This window comes from Oncorhynchus nerka, linkage group LG20 (assembly GCF_034236695.1).
Source record: "Oncorhynchus nerka isolate Pitt River linkage group LG20, Oner_Uvic_2.0, whole genome shotgun sequence".
Taxonomy (NCBI): domain Eukaryota; kingdom Metazoa; phylum Chordata; class Actinopteri; order Salmoniformes; family Salmonidae; genus Oncorhynchus; species Oncorhynchus nerka.
In genome coordinates this window covers 17,058,578-17,072,891 of record NC_088415.1, presented here as the reverse complement: position 1 = coordinate 17,072,891, position 14,314 = coordinate 17,058,578, and the positions used below count along the sequence as shown (strand labels likewise).

Genomic DNA, 14,314 nt, shown 5'->3' with positions numbered 1-14,314 from the left:
TAGGTGTTCTAAAACTTTTGACCGGTCATGTATACTGAACAAAAATATAAATGCAGCATGTAAAGTGTTGGTCCCATGTTTCATGAGCTGACAGAAATGTTCCATATGCACAAAAATCTGTGTGTTGACATCCCTGTTAGTGAGCGTTTCTCCTTTGCCAAGATAATCCTTCCACCTGACAGGTTTGGCATATCAAGAAGCGGATTAAACAGCATGATCGCTACACAGGTACACCTTGTGCTGGAGACAATAAAAGGCCACTTAAAATGGCCAGGTTTGTCACACAACAATGCTACAGATGTCTCAAGATTTGAAGGAGCATGACATTGGCATGCTGACTGCAAGAATGTCCACCAGAGCTGTTGCCAGAGATTTTACTGTTCATTTCTCTACCATAAGCTGCCTCCGTCGTTTCAGAGAATTTGGCAGCATGTTCAACCGGCCTCACAACGGCAGATCACGTGTAACCACGCCAGCTCAGGACCTCCACATCAGGCATCTTTATCTGCAGGATTGTCTGAGACCTGCCACCCGGACAGCTAAGGAAACAGAGGAATATTTATGTCTGTAATGAAGCCTTTTAGTGTGGAAAGACTCATTCTGATTGGCTGGGCTTGGCTCACAAGTTGGTGGCCCTATTCCCTCCCAGGCCCACCCATGGCTGTGCCCCTGCCCAGTCATGTTAAATCCATAGATTCGGGCTTAAAACATTTATTTAAATTGAATGATTTCCTTATATGAACTGTAACTCAGTAAAATCATTGAAATTGTTGCGTTTATATTTTTGTTCAGTACAGCTCCCTTATCATACTTTTTTATATTGAATTCTACACTTGTGTAGGGCTTGCAAGTTAAGCATTTCACTGTACTTGTGCATATGACAAATAAATCCTGAACTTAAAAGATTTTCACTGGGTTCCTAGTTTATGACTTCTCACATTTGTTCGAAATTTTTAATAATTTGAACCACATGTTTAAATGTGATATTGATACACCCATTTGATTACCTATATATTTTATATTTTGATAATACATTTAATGACAGTTCAGTATGTCTAAAAATATAATTCATGAAAAAAAACATAGTAACAGTAACTCCATCCTTATATACACATTTCTGTGTAAACATATTTATTCCATAACTGGGCCCTCCTATACAGTGTTTCTTCCAGTGTGAATTCTTACTTTTCAATACAAAGTACATCATGTGTAGCGTATACAAACAACCTTGTTACTGTGCAAACAAGTGGACGTTCAAATTTAAGACAAAGGAGAAGGAAAGGCAAATAGCATCACAGAAAACAGAGCCCATGTATAGGCCAGTCATTGCTCAACAAAAGAGAAAATAAAATATGCTTTTTATTTAATGCTTCATAATGGCATCAATGACTACTTATGTAACCAAGCAGTGTTTTATCATGGTTATTGGCATTTTGAAATTAGATTGAAAACAGCCACATCTATTGAGGTATTAGCACAATGGTCAGTTAATCAACTGAGTCTAGGGAGAAGAATTGGCCTGTGGTAGCATTTTGGAATACAAAGGGAGAGTCTTTTCATACGTGCTATAATAAATAGCCCATTGACACAGCAATATGGGCACAAAGACTAATGTCTACCGTTTCACTAAAATACAATAATCATTCAATATATTAAAAGTAAATCAGATAGAGCAAGTGTTGTCTCAAGCGAAAAAACATCTGTGCAAATGACAAAATATAAGCAAAATATGCTAATATAAATAGACAAAACCATTGTACGAGCAATTGTTCATAACCTGGTCACTCTGACCATTCATTCTAAAAATATCCTTTCTAAAAAAAGATTTGCAATAAGCTTTTAAACTACTCCCTTTCCAGTCATTACCCCAGAACACCTTAAATAATAATACATTATTTAAACCCATTAGTACTAGCAATAAATAACATTCAATATTGAAGTGAGGACGGACGACATTCACGTGAAGATTAGTGTGCGGTATCCACTCTTTTTTGAGATAAGAATATGATCTCTATTCTTTACAAAATGGCATCTAGTAACCTAGTGATTGTTCGTAACAGGTTAGATATCGACAAGCTACTACACCTTTAGACTCAAGCCACAAGAATCCGATTAAGGACAGTCACTGACTCAGTCACTGACTCACTGCCCATACAAATGCATACACAGTAAACAGGTGGTCTAAGCATAAATCAAGGTGTGTCAGTATGTGACTAGCCAACTCCTGAGTGTTCACAAGGGAAGATAATGGAACTGAGCAGATCAAACCCATATGATTTTATATGCACTGGCATTCGCCGGCATTTTGAATGAGTGGAAGTATAACGACAGGCAGGGGGGGATGCTCAGCTAAGTTAAATGGGCCACTGAGGAGAATCTAGACGTAAGCATGCCATCTGTGTGTGTTATGTGTGCAAAGGAATGAATGCGTGCGTATGTAGGATTGTGTGTGTGTGTGTGTGTGTGTGTGTGTGGTGGAAGGAGCCATTTAAGTTTCCGTCATCTCAAGTGTGTGTGAGCATAGTCATATCCCAGTGGATTTACAGTGAAATGTGCCTGGCAAAAGACAACCGAAAACACACAGCATGCTACACCCCGTGTGAGTAGGAGGGTATAACCCGTTTCAAAGACTCATTACACATTTCTCCAGGACACCCAAAGACTGCTCCACGCCCCTCAAATTCCTGCACCTCTACTCCTCTTCTTAATATCCCTTAGTATCCCTCCTTCATACCTGCCCATAATAATTCTGTTTGTATCAGTCCCTTTGGGAATATCAGCCCTTTGGTGGAATATCAGCCCTTTCGAGCATCATTTTCCTCCAAAATACTGGCCTCATATATAGACATTTGTCCTTCATACTCCTCAAAACCCTCTGCGTCCCTTTTGGATCCCTCACCCCTACACCCCCTCCTGTCACTCACCCAACCCTGTCATAAAGGAAGGCTAGGGCATGTTCATGGACATGGTGAGGGCCGAGGCGTCTGCACTACGCGGGTCCTTCACCCCGATGATGAGGTCATTAGTCCTCCTGGTGCCCTCCACCAATGAGAGGACGTCTACCCTCTGCACCTGGTGACCTTTGAACTGCAGCACCTCCACATCCTCCTCCAGGAACTCAGCTGAAAGAGGGAAAGAAGTGAGGGAAGGAATAAAGATGAAAAACAAGTTTAGTGTTTAGACATACAGTATATGAATGGATATGTGATTATTTGTGGGTGAAACAGAGACAAAGTTAGAAACTATTTCTGAAGGCCATACTCACAGTCCACCAAGAGAGTGTCGGGTTGCAACTGTGGGTGGAGTCTACCATACGCCAAACTATCACTCAGGTTTTTACGAGAGGACAGGACGTTCATCAACACCTGGGTGATGCCACTGAGGGCCCGGTCCCCGTTGGAGGATCCCAGGGCCACATAGGTGCCACACAAACCCAGGCGAGGCCTCACTGCCGTGGGCACCAGGAAGGACAGGGGCCTCTTACCAGGCTGGATGACATTATGCTGCAGACAGACAGCAGAGAGAGGGTTATTCATATGCCCAATAACTGGTGGTTTAGATCCAGGTTTCCCAAACTCAGTCCTGGCCTGAGAGCACATTTTGGTTTTTGCCCTAGCACTACACAGCTGATTCAAATAATCAACCCATCATGAGGGGGGCAGGACCGAGTTTGGGAAACCCTGGTATTGATTGATTAAATCCAAGTCAAAGATAAAAAACCAGTCCATTATATGACAGGCAGTGGTACCGGGTTCAGAGGCTGAGAGGTCTGGGTCTTGTTGGACCATGAGAAGTCCAGGATCTGGCTGTTCAACAGGATCCCAGACGGTGTCACGATCCTACTGCCAAACGGACGGTTCAAGGAGCTAAAGGGAGATTGCAGAGAACACCAACCGTCTTACAATCATCAAATATGTATAGTCAACAACTGCAATAACATTTACAGTAATAGATCAAACATATTACACAGTCCTCTTTTTCTGAACAAAGCACACAGCATCTGAATACAATCATGACTATTTGGCTTATATTGGACCGAATCCTAACCCGAGTTACAAATAAGCAACTTGACTCAAACCCAATGGTGGAAAAACTACCCAATTCTCATACTTGAGTAAAAGTAAAGATACCTAAATATAAAATGACTCAAGTAAAAGTGAAAGTCACACAGTAAAATACTACTTGAGTAAAAGTATCTGGTTTTAAATGTATTTAAGTATTACAAGTACATGTAATCACTAAAATATACTTAAGTATCAAAAGTAAAAGTATAAATCATTTCAAATTCTTTATATTTAGCAAACCAGACGGCACGGTTTTCCTGTTTTTTTAATTTACGGAAAGCCAGGGGGACACTAACACTCAGACATCATTTACAAACTAAGCATTTGTCTTAAGTGAGTCTGCCAGATCAGAGGCAGTAGGGATGACCAGGGATGTTCTCTGTTTAGTGAGTCTGCCAGATCAGAGGCAGTAGGGATGACCAGGGATGTTCTCTGTTTAGTGAGTCTGCCAGATCAGAGGCAGTAGGGATGACCAGGGATGTTCTCTGTTTAGTGAGTCTGCCAGATCAGAGGCAGTAGGGATGACCAGGGATGTTCTCTGTTTAGTGAGTCTGCCAGATCAGAGGCAGTAGGGATGACCAGGGATGTTCTCTGTTTAGTGAGTCTGCCAGATCAGAGGCAGTAGGGATGACCAGGGATGCTCTCTGTTAAGTGAGTCTGCCAGATCAGAGGCAGTAGGGATGACCAGGGATGTCATTAGACATGTACTATTTACATTTGGAATGCTTAGCAGGACTTTTGGAAGTCAGGGAAAATGTATGGAGTAAAAAGTACATTATTTTCTTTAGGAATGTCGTGGAGTAAAAGTAATCAAAAATATAAATAGTAAAGTAAAGTACAGATACCCCAAAAAAACAACTTAAGAGGTACTTTAAAGTATTTTTACTTGAGTACTTCACTCCACTGCACAAACCTTCAAAGTCCAGGATTATTAACTCAATAGATAGGAACAAACATTTTTGATTAATAATGTCTGAGGTTAAACTGACCCAGAGTCAGATGAAGCCCTTTATCTACTGACCCAGAGTCAGATGAAGCCCTTTATCTACTGACCCAGAGTCAGATGAAGCCCTTTATCTACTGACCCAGAGTCAGATGAAGCCCTTTATCTACTTCCCCCTGAATCAGATGAACTCATGGATATCATGTTTATGTCTCTGTGTGCAGTATGAAGGAAGTTAGAGGTAGTTTTGAGAGCCAACGCTAACTAGCATTGACGCAATGACTGGAAGTCTATGGTATCTGCTAGCATGTTTCTTGGTATACCTCATGACGGAGACAATGAAGTCGTCAGGCCCCATAACCATGACCTGACTGGCCACGGCGCCCTCCTCTAGGGCGTACGAGGAAGTGTAGTGACCCGGGGGGAATGCCTGGGAATCATTGATCATCTGGCGGAGCAGCACTGCCTGGGACTTACTGGAGGACCACAGGTAGCACGACAGGGGGGGGGGGGGGGGGTCAAGGAATCAACAGGTTAGCCAGCTTTATGATGGTTCAAAACGTCACACGGGTCTGATTTTCACGCTTCACACTGATTCATGTCTCAATCATCTTATTTTGTTTGATCAAAGTGTCTGATGATGAATTGTGTTGATCAAGAAGAACCTACCTGAGCATCTGTGTGACCTTGTCTGAGATGGAAGAGTCATACATGGGGTCTCCCAGCCCACTGGCCAGGGCCACAGCAATCTTCAGAGACTGGACAGAGACATTGGTAAGTGACAATGACAGAAGTAGCCATGCTTTACAGATACAGTACAGTTGTGGCCAAAAGTTTTGAGAATGACACAAATATTAATTTCCACAGTTTGCTGCTTCAGTGTCTTTAGATATTTTTGCCAGATGTTACTATGGAATACTGAAGTATAATTACAAGCACTTCATAAATGTCAAAGGCTTTTATTGACAATTACATGAAGTTGATGCAAAGAGTCAATATTTGCAGTGTTGACCCTTCTCTTTCAAGACCTCTTCAATCCGCCCTGGCATGCTGTCAATTAACTTCAGGGCCACACACTGATGGCCACCCATTCTTGCATAATCAATGCATAATCAATGCTTAGAGTTTTGTCAGAATTTGTGGGTTTTTGTTTGTCCACCCGCCTCTTGAGGATTGACCACAAGTTCTCAATAGGATTAAGGTCTGGGGAGATTCCTTGGACCCAAAATATCCATGTTTTGGACCCCATGGACCCAAAATATCCATGTTTTGTTCCCCGAGCTACAAGGGGCTCGCTCCATCATGCTGGAAAAGGCATTGTTCGTCACCAAACTGTTCCTGGATGGTTGGGAGAAGTTGCTCTCGGAGGATGTGTTGGTGCCATTCTTTATTCATGGCTGTGTTCTTAGGCAAAATTGTGAGTGAGCCCACTCCCTTGGCCGAGAAGCAACCCCACACATGAATGGTCTCAGGATGCTTTACTGTTTGCGTGACACAGGACTGATGGTAGCGCTCACCTTGTCTTCTCCAGACAGACAAGCTTTTTTACGGATGCCCCAAACAATCGGAAAGGGGATTCAACAGAGAAAATGACTTTACCCCAGTCCTCAGCAGTCCAATCCCTGTATCTTTTGCAGAATATCAGTCTGTCCCTGATGTTTTTCCTGGAGAGATGTGGCTTCTTTGCTGCCCTTCTTTGACACCAGGCCATCCTCCAAAAGTCTTCGCCTCACGGTGCGTGCAGATGCACTCACACCTGCCTGCTGCCATTCCTGAGCAAGCTCTGTAGTGGTGGTGCCCCGATCCCGCAGCTGAATCAACTTTAGGAGACGGTCCTGGAGCTTGCTGGACTTTCTTGGGCACCCTGAAGCCTTCTTCACAACAATTGAACCACTCTCCTTGAAGTTCTTGATGATCCGATGTAGGTGCAATCTTACTGGCAGCAATATCCTTGCCTGTGAAGCCCTTTTTGTGCAAAACAATGATGACGGCACGTGTTTCCTTGCAGGTAACCATATTTGACAGAGGAAGAACAATGATTCCAAGCACCACCCTCCTTTTAAAGCTTCCAGTCTGTTATTCGAACTCAATCGGCATGACAGAGTGATCGCCAGCCTTGTCCTCGTCAACACTCACACCTGTGTTAACGAGAGAATCACTGACATGATGTCAGCTGGTCCGTTCGTGGCAGGGCTGAAATGCAGTGGATTTTTTGGGCGGGGGATTCAGTTCATTTGCATGGCAAATTCATCTGATCACTCTTCATAACATTCTGGAGTATATGCAAATTGCCATTATACAAACTGAGGCAGCAGACTTTGTGAATATTAATATTTGTATCATTCTCAAACTTTTGGCCACGACTGTACATGCTGTAGACACCACAGTATACAGGGTTAACATTTACTATAGGATGCATGTAGTAATCAACAACCATTACGGATTAACTCAATGATCAGGTTGACAACCAAGTATTTTCATCAGTCATGTAAATGAAATCGGGCGAAGTACCTCAGCAATCCAGTGGTAGGTGCTGTTGCGCGGGACCTGGCTGGTGATGTTGTAGCCTTCCAGAATGTTCAGAGCTGTGATCAGAGCTGCTCCTGCACTGGGGGCTGGGGCTGCCATCACATGGTGCCCTACACAACATCAACAACAGAGAAATGGATGCATTTAGCCGCAAGGTTGCAGGTTCAAATATCACATCTGGCAAGAATTGGGAGCGAGGATGCATCATCACAATATAATCGTGAAAAGATATTTGTTCAAAGGGAATCTTATATTTACCCTGATAGAAACTCTCGGCTGGCTGCTGTAGGACAGTGGTGTAATTCCCAAAGTCCTCCTCAGAGAGAACTCCTCCTCTGGCTTGCACCTGTTAGAAAATACATGATTAAAAACCTGATTATAAACTGGGTGTTTCAAGCCTTGAATGATGATTGTCTGACAGACGTGGTATATCAGACCGTATACCAAGGGTATGACAAAACGTGTATTTTTACTGCTCTCATTTATTTGTACTGCTCTAATTATGTTGGTAATCACCTTATAATAGCAATAAGGCACATCAGGGGTTTGAGGTATATGGCCAAAATACCGTGGCTAATGGCTGTTTTCAGGTACTCCGCGTTGCATCGTGCTTAAGAACAGCCCTTAGACGTGGTATATTGGCCATATACCCCACCCCCTTGGGCCTTATCGCTTAAATACATGAAACACATGATAATACCTTTCCATTCTGGCAAGAGTTGTGCTGATGGAATAAAGCTGACTAGATCCCTATGAATAAGGAATAACCAAGGGACTTCACGAGAAGCCGTATCTTTTGGAGCAGGATGAAGTTACCCCTATACACTGATCCAAGGACAGTGTTACGCTTACCCCTCCTAATGGTTAAGGTTAGGATTTAGAGAAGGTAAGCTGATCCTAGAGATGTCCCTAAGTGCTACGTCTACCCAGAGCATATATTTTAAAGTGGAGCCAATACAGTATTTATGAGTGCTTATACAATGCCAGAGGCTGATGGCTGGGAGACAGAGGAGCTGCTTACTGCGGCTGCAATTTCCTGGGTCAGGTTTCCACTGTAGAACTCTGCAATCCCATTGGCTGCCACAGCGTCCAAGATGGCGGCCAGGTCGGGTCGTCGGGAGAACAGGCCGGAGAGGGGAGGCTGACCATTGGGGAGAAACAGGGCACGGAAAGCCTCCGACACATTCTTGTCCTTGACCTTGGCCAGGGCCTCAGCTAGAGAGAAGGGGGGATCCAGAGTAGGATGAAGTTGCCCCTAGACACTGATCTAAGGAGCACCGATGCATATGTTTAGCATAATATCAATTCCTCATGCTTACCCAGGTCATGTGTAACATTGAAACCACTTCTGGCCACATCTGCTGCCATGGTGACTACATCCTTCCAAGGCATTCTGTGAAAAAATGCAAAAATATCCGTTTGGATTGGTTTATCATTACATTTTATGTCCTAAATCTGTAATCAAATATGGTTTAACAGACATTTGTATCCAAAGCCACTTACAGAGGTAGGATCTTAAGTTGAGCCATTTTGCTACGGCAGAAAAATTATTCTACAGCAACAAGAAATGTGAATTATTATATGAATGATAATTAAATGGAAATTTATGTAGCGGGTGATTAATTTTTCGCTAGGACAAATCAACTCTGAAATTTCAAAGTGGAAATTACAAACTTTAGAAGTGTTTTTAAGACTCAAATACACTATAAGTTTGCATTTCCTGCTGTGTACAAAAATGATCAGCAAAAAAAGAGTGATCTATATTATATATATATAGCTATATTTAGTGTATGTAGACAACATTGTAATCAAACCCACAGCTTTGTTCAATGCTGCACCCCACTCCTCCAACTGAGCCACGATAATGACCATGTATCACTGGAGTAATTATAGCTCCACTGTACAGGAGATGGACTAAGAGTCCCCTTGTTCAAGGCTGATACAGAGAATAACACTCTACTCCTGATTAACCCAATCAAAGGCTCGGGACTGTCTGTGTGCGCTAAACTGGAGCAAGCAGACATCCAGAGCCTATTAAACCTTGTGGAATTTAACTGGGGCTAGTGAGCTTCAATGCTCTAAGACAAAGTGACTTCATCAGTGATAAAAAGCTTTACCTTCCGTAAAGCTGGTGGGCCTGGTGCATACCACTGAGCATGCCCGGAACTCCAACCATCAGGCCAGGCTGGAACAGAGATAGTGAACATTTTCCGTGACTACAAATACTAGAACTCCAGGCCGACACAACACTTGACCTTTAGCTGTAGACTAAGGCCGTGTTCGAGAGCATCATAAAGACTGCCGGCGACTGCCGACTGACTGATCTACGAATCACCTTGCATCATAAGTAACGACTCAATATTTTTTGTAGATCAGACATGTCAGTCACAATTTACCCATGGTACATTATGGTTTTGATGCTCTCAAGCATGGCCTGAGGTTATGATGAGACTCTTACCTTGAGCTCCAGGTTGGTCTGTAACATGTCCTCCAGGATTGCAGAGGGCGCTGTCTCACTGAAGTCTATGACCCTGCTCTCGTTCCTACGGATGTCATGCACTAGCATCACGCCTCCACTGCAAATAACAAAGACCAGTGTTGTTCAACAGCAATAAGCACATCCTCTTCTTGCAGATCTAGGGGGACATAACTCACACTTTGATTAGGATCCACCTAATCCTATTGACTATCTATTGCTGGTGATGACCTGCTGGTGTGATGTGTGAAGACTCACCCGCCGATGCCGGAGGTGTGTGGGTGTATGATGCCCAGGCAGAGAGCAGCAGCGATGGCAGCATCCACACTAGAGCCTTGCTTCTCCAGGGCCTCGAAGCCCAGAGATGTACACTGGGCCACGTCAGTCACCACCGCCCCCTGGTTAAAGATCTGACACACAGGGAAGAGGAGAGGGAATACACTTAGATTGGGGGAGGGAATGAGGGTGGAGAGAGGATGGGAGAGGATGGAGAGACAGAGAGATGGGTTGAGGGTAAAGAGAGGAAGATGGGCGGAAGGCAGACACACACACCTGTGGGTCTCCGAAGTAGATCTGCATGATGAGAGCAATAGTGACTCCTGTGGCAAAGGTGAGGCAGGCTGTGATGATGACAGTGAGGCCATCTCTCTGGCAGGCACAGCCCTCCGCTAAGGGGTCTCTGGTGGTCTCCCGCAGGGGTGTGATGTCATGGCTGGCCAGGTCAGAGGCGGAGGACGGGAGACGCTGTAGACGGGCTGACTTCAGAAACAGGTCTGGGTCTGGAACATTGGGGTCAGAGGTCAATGCAATTCAGGAAGTGTTTAATGGGCATGAAGGGAAATAGGCAGGCGGCAGTTGCCAGAATAAGTACAACCAGACCCATCTAAATACTGTATATGGCTCTGAGTACAACAACATATTGAACATCATACATGACTGTCTGGCAGACAAGGAAGGAAAAGGAGATGTCACTGTTATGACAGTGTTATATAGACCTTATAACTGATGGTTTGGTTAATCACCACCTTGTTGTCTGCTATGTATCCACCGGTCTCTTACCTGTGTCTTGCTCGCTAAGGAAGTTGTCGTCATCTTTTCGTGATTTGAGAGTGTTTTCCCCGGAAACCACGTCATCCTCGGGTAACCGGGGGAAGCTGGTAATGCTCATGTAGTCCACCGGTGAGTAGGCACTTCCCAGGGTCGTCTCCAGGCTCGGGTCTTTCTCCGTCATGGTGCCGCTGGAGTACCCAGCCACGGCATCGTTGGCAGGGTTATACATGGCGATGGTTCAGTTAAGACAACTAATGAATAGAGGAGTCAGCACAACCTGAGCTCTTCTCTCTTGTTAACTTACAGCATCCACTGAGGATGTTGTTTAGCAGACTTCAGGATGAATTGTCTTCAGTTTTGCCTTTTGACTTCACACGAGGTAGCCATGTAGCCTTAACCTGGTGTGTTAAAATGTTGCAATTAGTTATGCTATTGGTCTGCAATAATACACTTGTTATTGGTCAGTTGTAACAATGTTGCACTTGATCCGTAACATTGTTGTCTGGCTCCCTCTAGGTCTAGGAGGTGATGCGGCAATTATTCATAGCCTATCCGATTCCATTCGTAAGACCTGTGGAAAGATCAAACGCATCGAATATCATTCATAGTTGAAAATAAAGCCAACACCACATGCATAACTTAATAGATTGAGTATTAAAACAGTAGGCCAAATACATAGCCCACTATGAATATTAGGCTACCAATAGTCTATGCTTCCACCGTGAAAGTGGTCGTGAAACACATCAGCTATATGCGGCAAATATCTACCTAGGCCTACAACCACAAAACCCGCGTAATGTGGTTATTAGATCAAATGTGTCAGAATTGATCGCGTCAGCTGCTCCCTGGGAGGGTTGTTGTTATCTCCTTGTTGATTTTCCAGCCTACTCTTCGAGATGCAACCTACATAGGCTACAGCCTACACGGCTGGCTTCCATAAATTGACGCATCGCTAAGGTTGCCCCCCCTTTGCGACGGAATATTCTTTGCAGTAAAACAAAATTGTGAAATTCTTACCATTTGAGACAGACAACTGTATTCAAGCATCAACCAATGCAGATAGGACGTTCTTGTAGAATTTATAATGGGAGGAAGGAAGAACATTAGGGCTTTCCTGTAGCCCTCTCCAGATAGAGGGCAGGGGCGTATTCATTACGCAGTCAATATAAAAACGTTATACAAACGTTAGGTTGCAAAACGTTTCCTAAACGTTTTTTTTAACGGAAGCGAACGAAACGGGGCGGGAACTACCTGAATTCGTCCAATAGAAACTCTCATTTTTGTTGCAAAACGTTGCAACTGTTTGGACTAATCATTACACCCAATATGTGCTATCAGAGAGGAAGAAGCGAGATGAGTTTACATCGCCTAAAATCTGTTCACGAAAATAAGACTATGGAGTGAGGCATTTTTTGTGGAGGTCACTAGTTAGGTTTCCGTCCAATCAAATAAATTGTGATTTGAATTGGCGACACATTTTCGAGTTAGCACCTTGCAGATACTGTAGGCTCTGCAGGTAGGCTAGTCTACATGATGAGATTACTATGGATAAGAGCAAGAATATCTGTAATTGTCAAACAGCATTAATAAACATGTCACCAGATTAAGACCCTCGATATTTTTGGGAAAGGAGCATCAAACTCATCACCGTGCACTTTCACCCCCATGTGAAGTTTATCATATTTATTTCATATGTAGCCTAATAATAAACGGCAAGGTTTGACGAGTCTTAGTGAGTGGACCACAAACTATGTCATGGTGGGTCTCCAAGTTTACGTGATCAGAGGCGCAACTCGCAACTTGCGTTTAAGAAATGGGGGTGGGGGGCATAATTTATTATTATTATTCTTATTTTAAAATGTATCCAGCAGGATAAACACTCTAAACAGCCTACCCCACCGCTCTGAGGCATCAGAGCGGTCCTAAAGCACACCGTTGCATCGTTTTGTATCACATTCCAATGATAAAACTGGGGGGGTCAGAAATGCCATTTCAGAACTGTCCCCAGAGAAAGTTGTGCCCCAGCTTTACATGATAGTTATAATATCAATATCTGAGCCTAATGGCGTTTCCACCATCCTTTCTCACATAATTAATTTGACCAATGATCCCCCACATGTCGAACGAACAAATGAGCTGTCTGCAATTATAACATTGTACGGTAACTTCCTGTTTCGATCACAGCTGTCATTTTTTTTAATAGGCTACAGTATATATTTTTTTACTCACATAAAAACTGGATGGAACGTGGTTAATGAGTGTTAAATTTGGTCAACAAAAATGTAATTGCTCAATTGATATATGAGGCTTATTTGTTACAAATGTACTGATATACCCTAAATTGACGCACATGGCATTTTGGCAACTTTGAAAAATACTACTTTATATCAGAGTTGTGCCAATCGTTACCATGCTTATCTGCCCTCTCATTGGCTAGAATGGTCCCACCTGATCTCGCCTTCTCCTACCTGCCTTCCATCTTTGAGGACGTGTATTTCCATTGTTAAATAAAAGCGGTCACTCAGTTATCTTGTCAATATAATAGATGATCTTCGGTGATATGTAAGATCAGTGACATAACGATAGGAAATGGTCACATGGTCACCACTGAAGGTAAGGCTACAGGTCACACAATGAGATGTGGTAGCCCACAGTTGTTGATCCTAAAATACAATATGGTCTCAACTTGAGACGGCAGGACTCACCTGCAATCAAACTGTTGGAATCTTACAGTCGGTGAACAAACACAGATCTCGTTGAAAACGTAACATGTAGGTATATTTACATGTAGCCTACAACACCCCATAAAAACCATAAATAGGTATCTGGTTTAGCATTTACCTGAGACTGTGCTTCCTGAAGAGGAAGTGGTGTTGTCTCTTTACTGGAGTTGCAGAACAAGTTTTAGGAGGGCGTGCTGTAGCAGATTACTGAAAGGATAGGAAACCTGAGGTTGGACAGACCGCCTCTCTCTCTCTCTGTTTATAGGCTACACCACCCTGCAGCTCAAGGAAATAGAATTAGGGCCACTTTCCACTACACTACTTTGATGACACAAACTAGGCCCAGGAGAGATCCTTGTGTAAAGACACGGATCTACATTCAAATATCTCTTTAAGAGACATCAACATCACATACCCTCCTCTGAGTGGTAGAGTGTAAAGACAAAGGCTCCTGAAAAATTACCTTAATACCAGTAGTCAGCATTTTTGCTCTCTTTGCCAAATTGAAAATGAAAGGCTTTTAAAATAT

General features: G+C 43.3%; 1 protein-coding gene across 3 annotated transcripts; it reads right to left on the bottom strand.

Annotated features, from left to right (window-relative positions):
• Positions 1-1,096: 1,096 nt before the first annotated feature.
• LOC115101996 (glutathione hydrolase 7) lies at positions 1,097-13,999 on the bottom strand. Of its 3 annotated transcripts, none has more exons than XM_029621469.2 (15): positions 13,904-13,999; positions 11,072-11,633; positions 10,565-10,791; positions 10,271-10,422; positions 9,995-10,112; positions 9,654-9,721; positions 8,856-8,929; positions 8,558-8,751; positions 7,795-7,882; positions 7,519-7,646; positions 5,677-5,765; positions 5,331-5,483; positions 3,749-3,866; positions 3,266-3,503; positions 1,097-3,122 (listed from the first exon to the last, which is right to left on the bottom strand). In XM_029621469.2, exons 2-15 carry the CDS (start codon positions 11,289-11,291, stop codon positions 2,947-2,949), a joined length of 2,043 nt encoding a protein of 680 aa, XP_029477329.1. In that variant the 5' UTR covers positions 11,292-11,633; positions 13,904-13,999; the 3' UTR covers positions 1,097-2,946. The 3 variants fall into 3 exon arrangements, with proteins under 3 accessions (XP_029477329.1, XP_029477330.1, XP_029477328.1); XM_029621470.2 differs by lacking the exon at positions 13,904-13,999 and adding an exon at positions 13,768-13,894; XM_029621468.2 differs by lacking the exon at positions 13,904-13,999 and adding an exon at positions 12,080-12,213.
• Between the last annotated feature and the right edge of the window lie 315 nt (positions 14,000-14,314).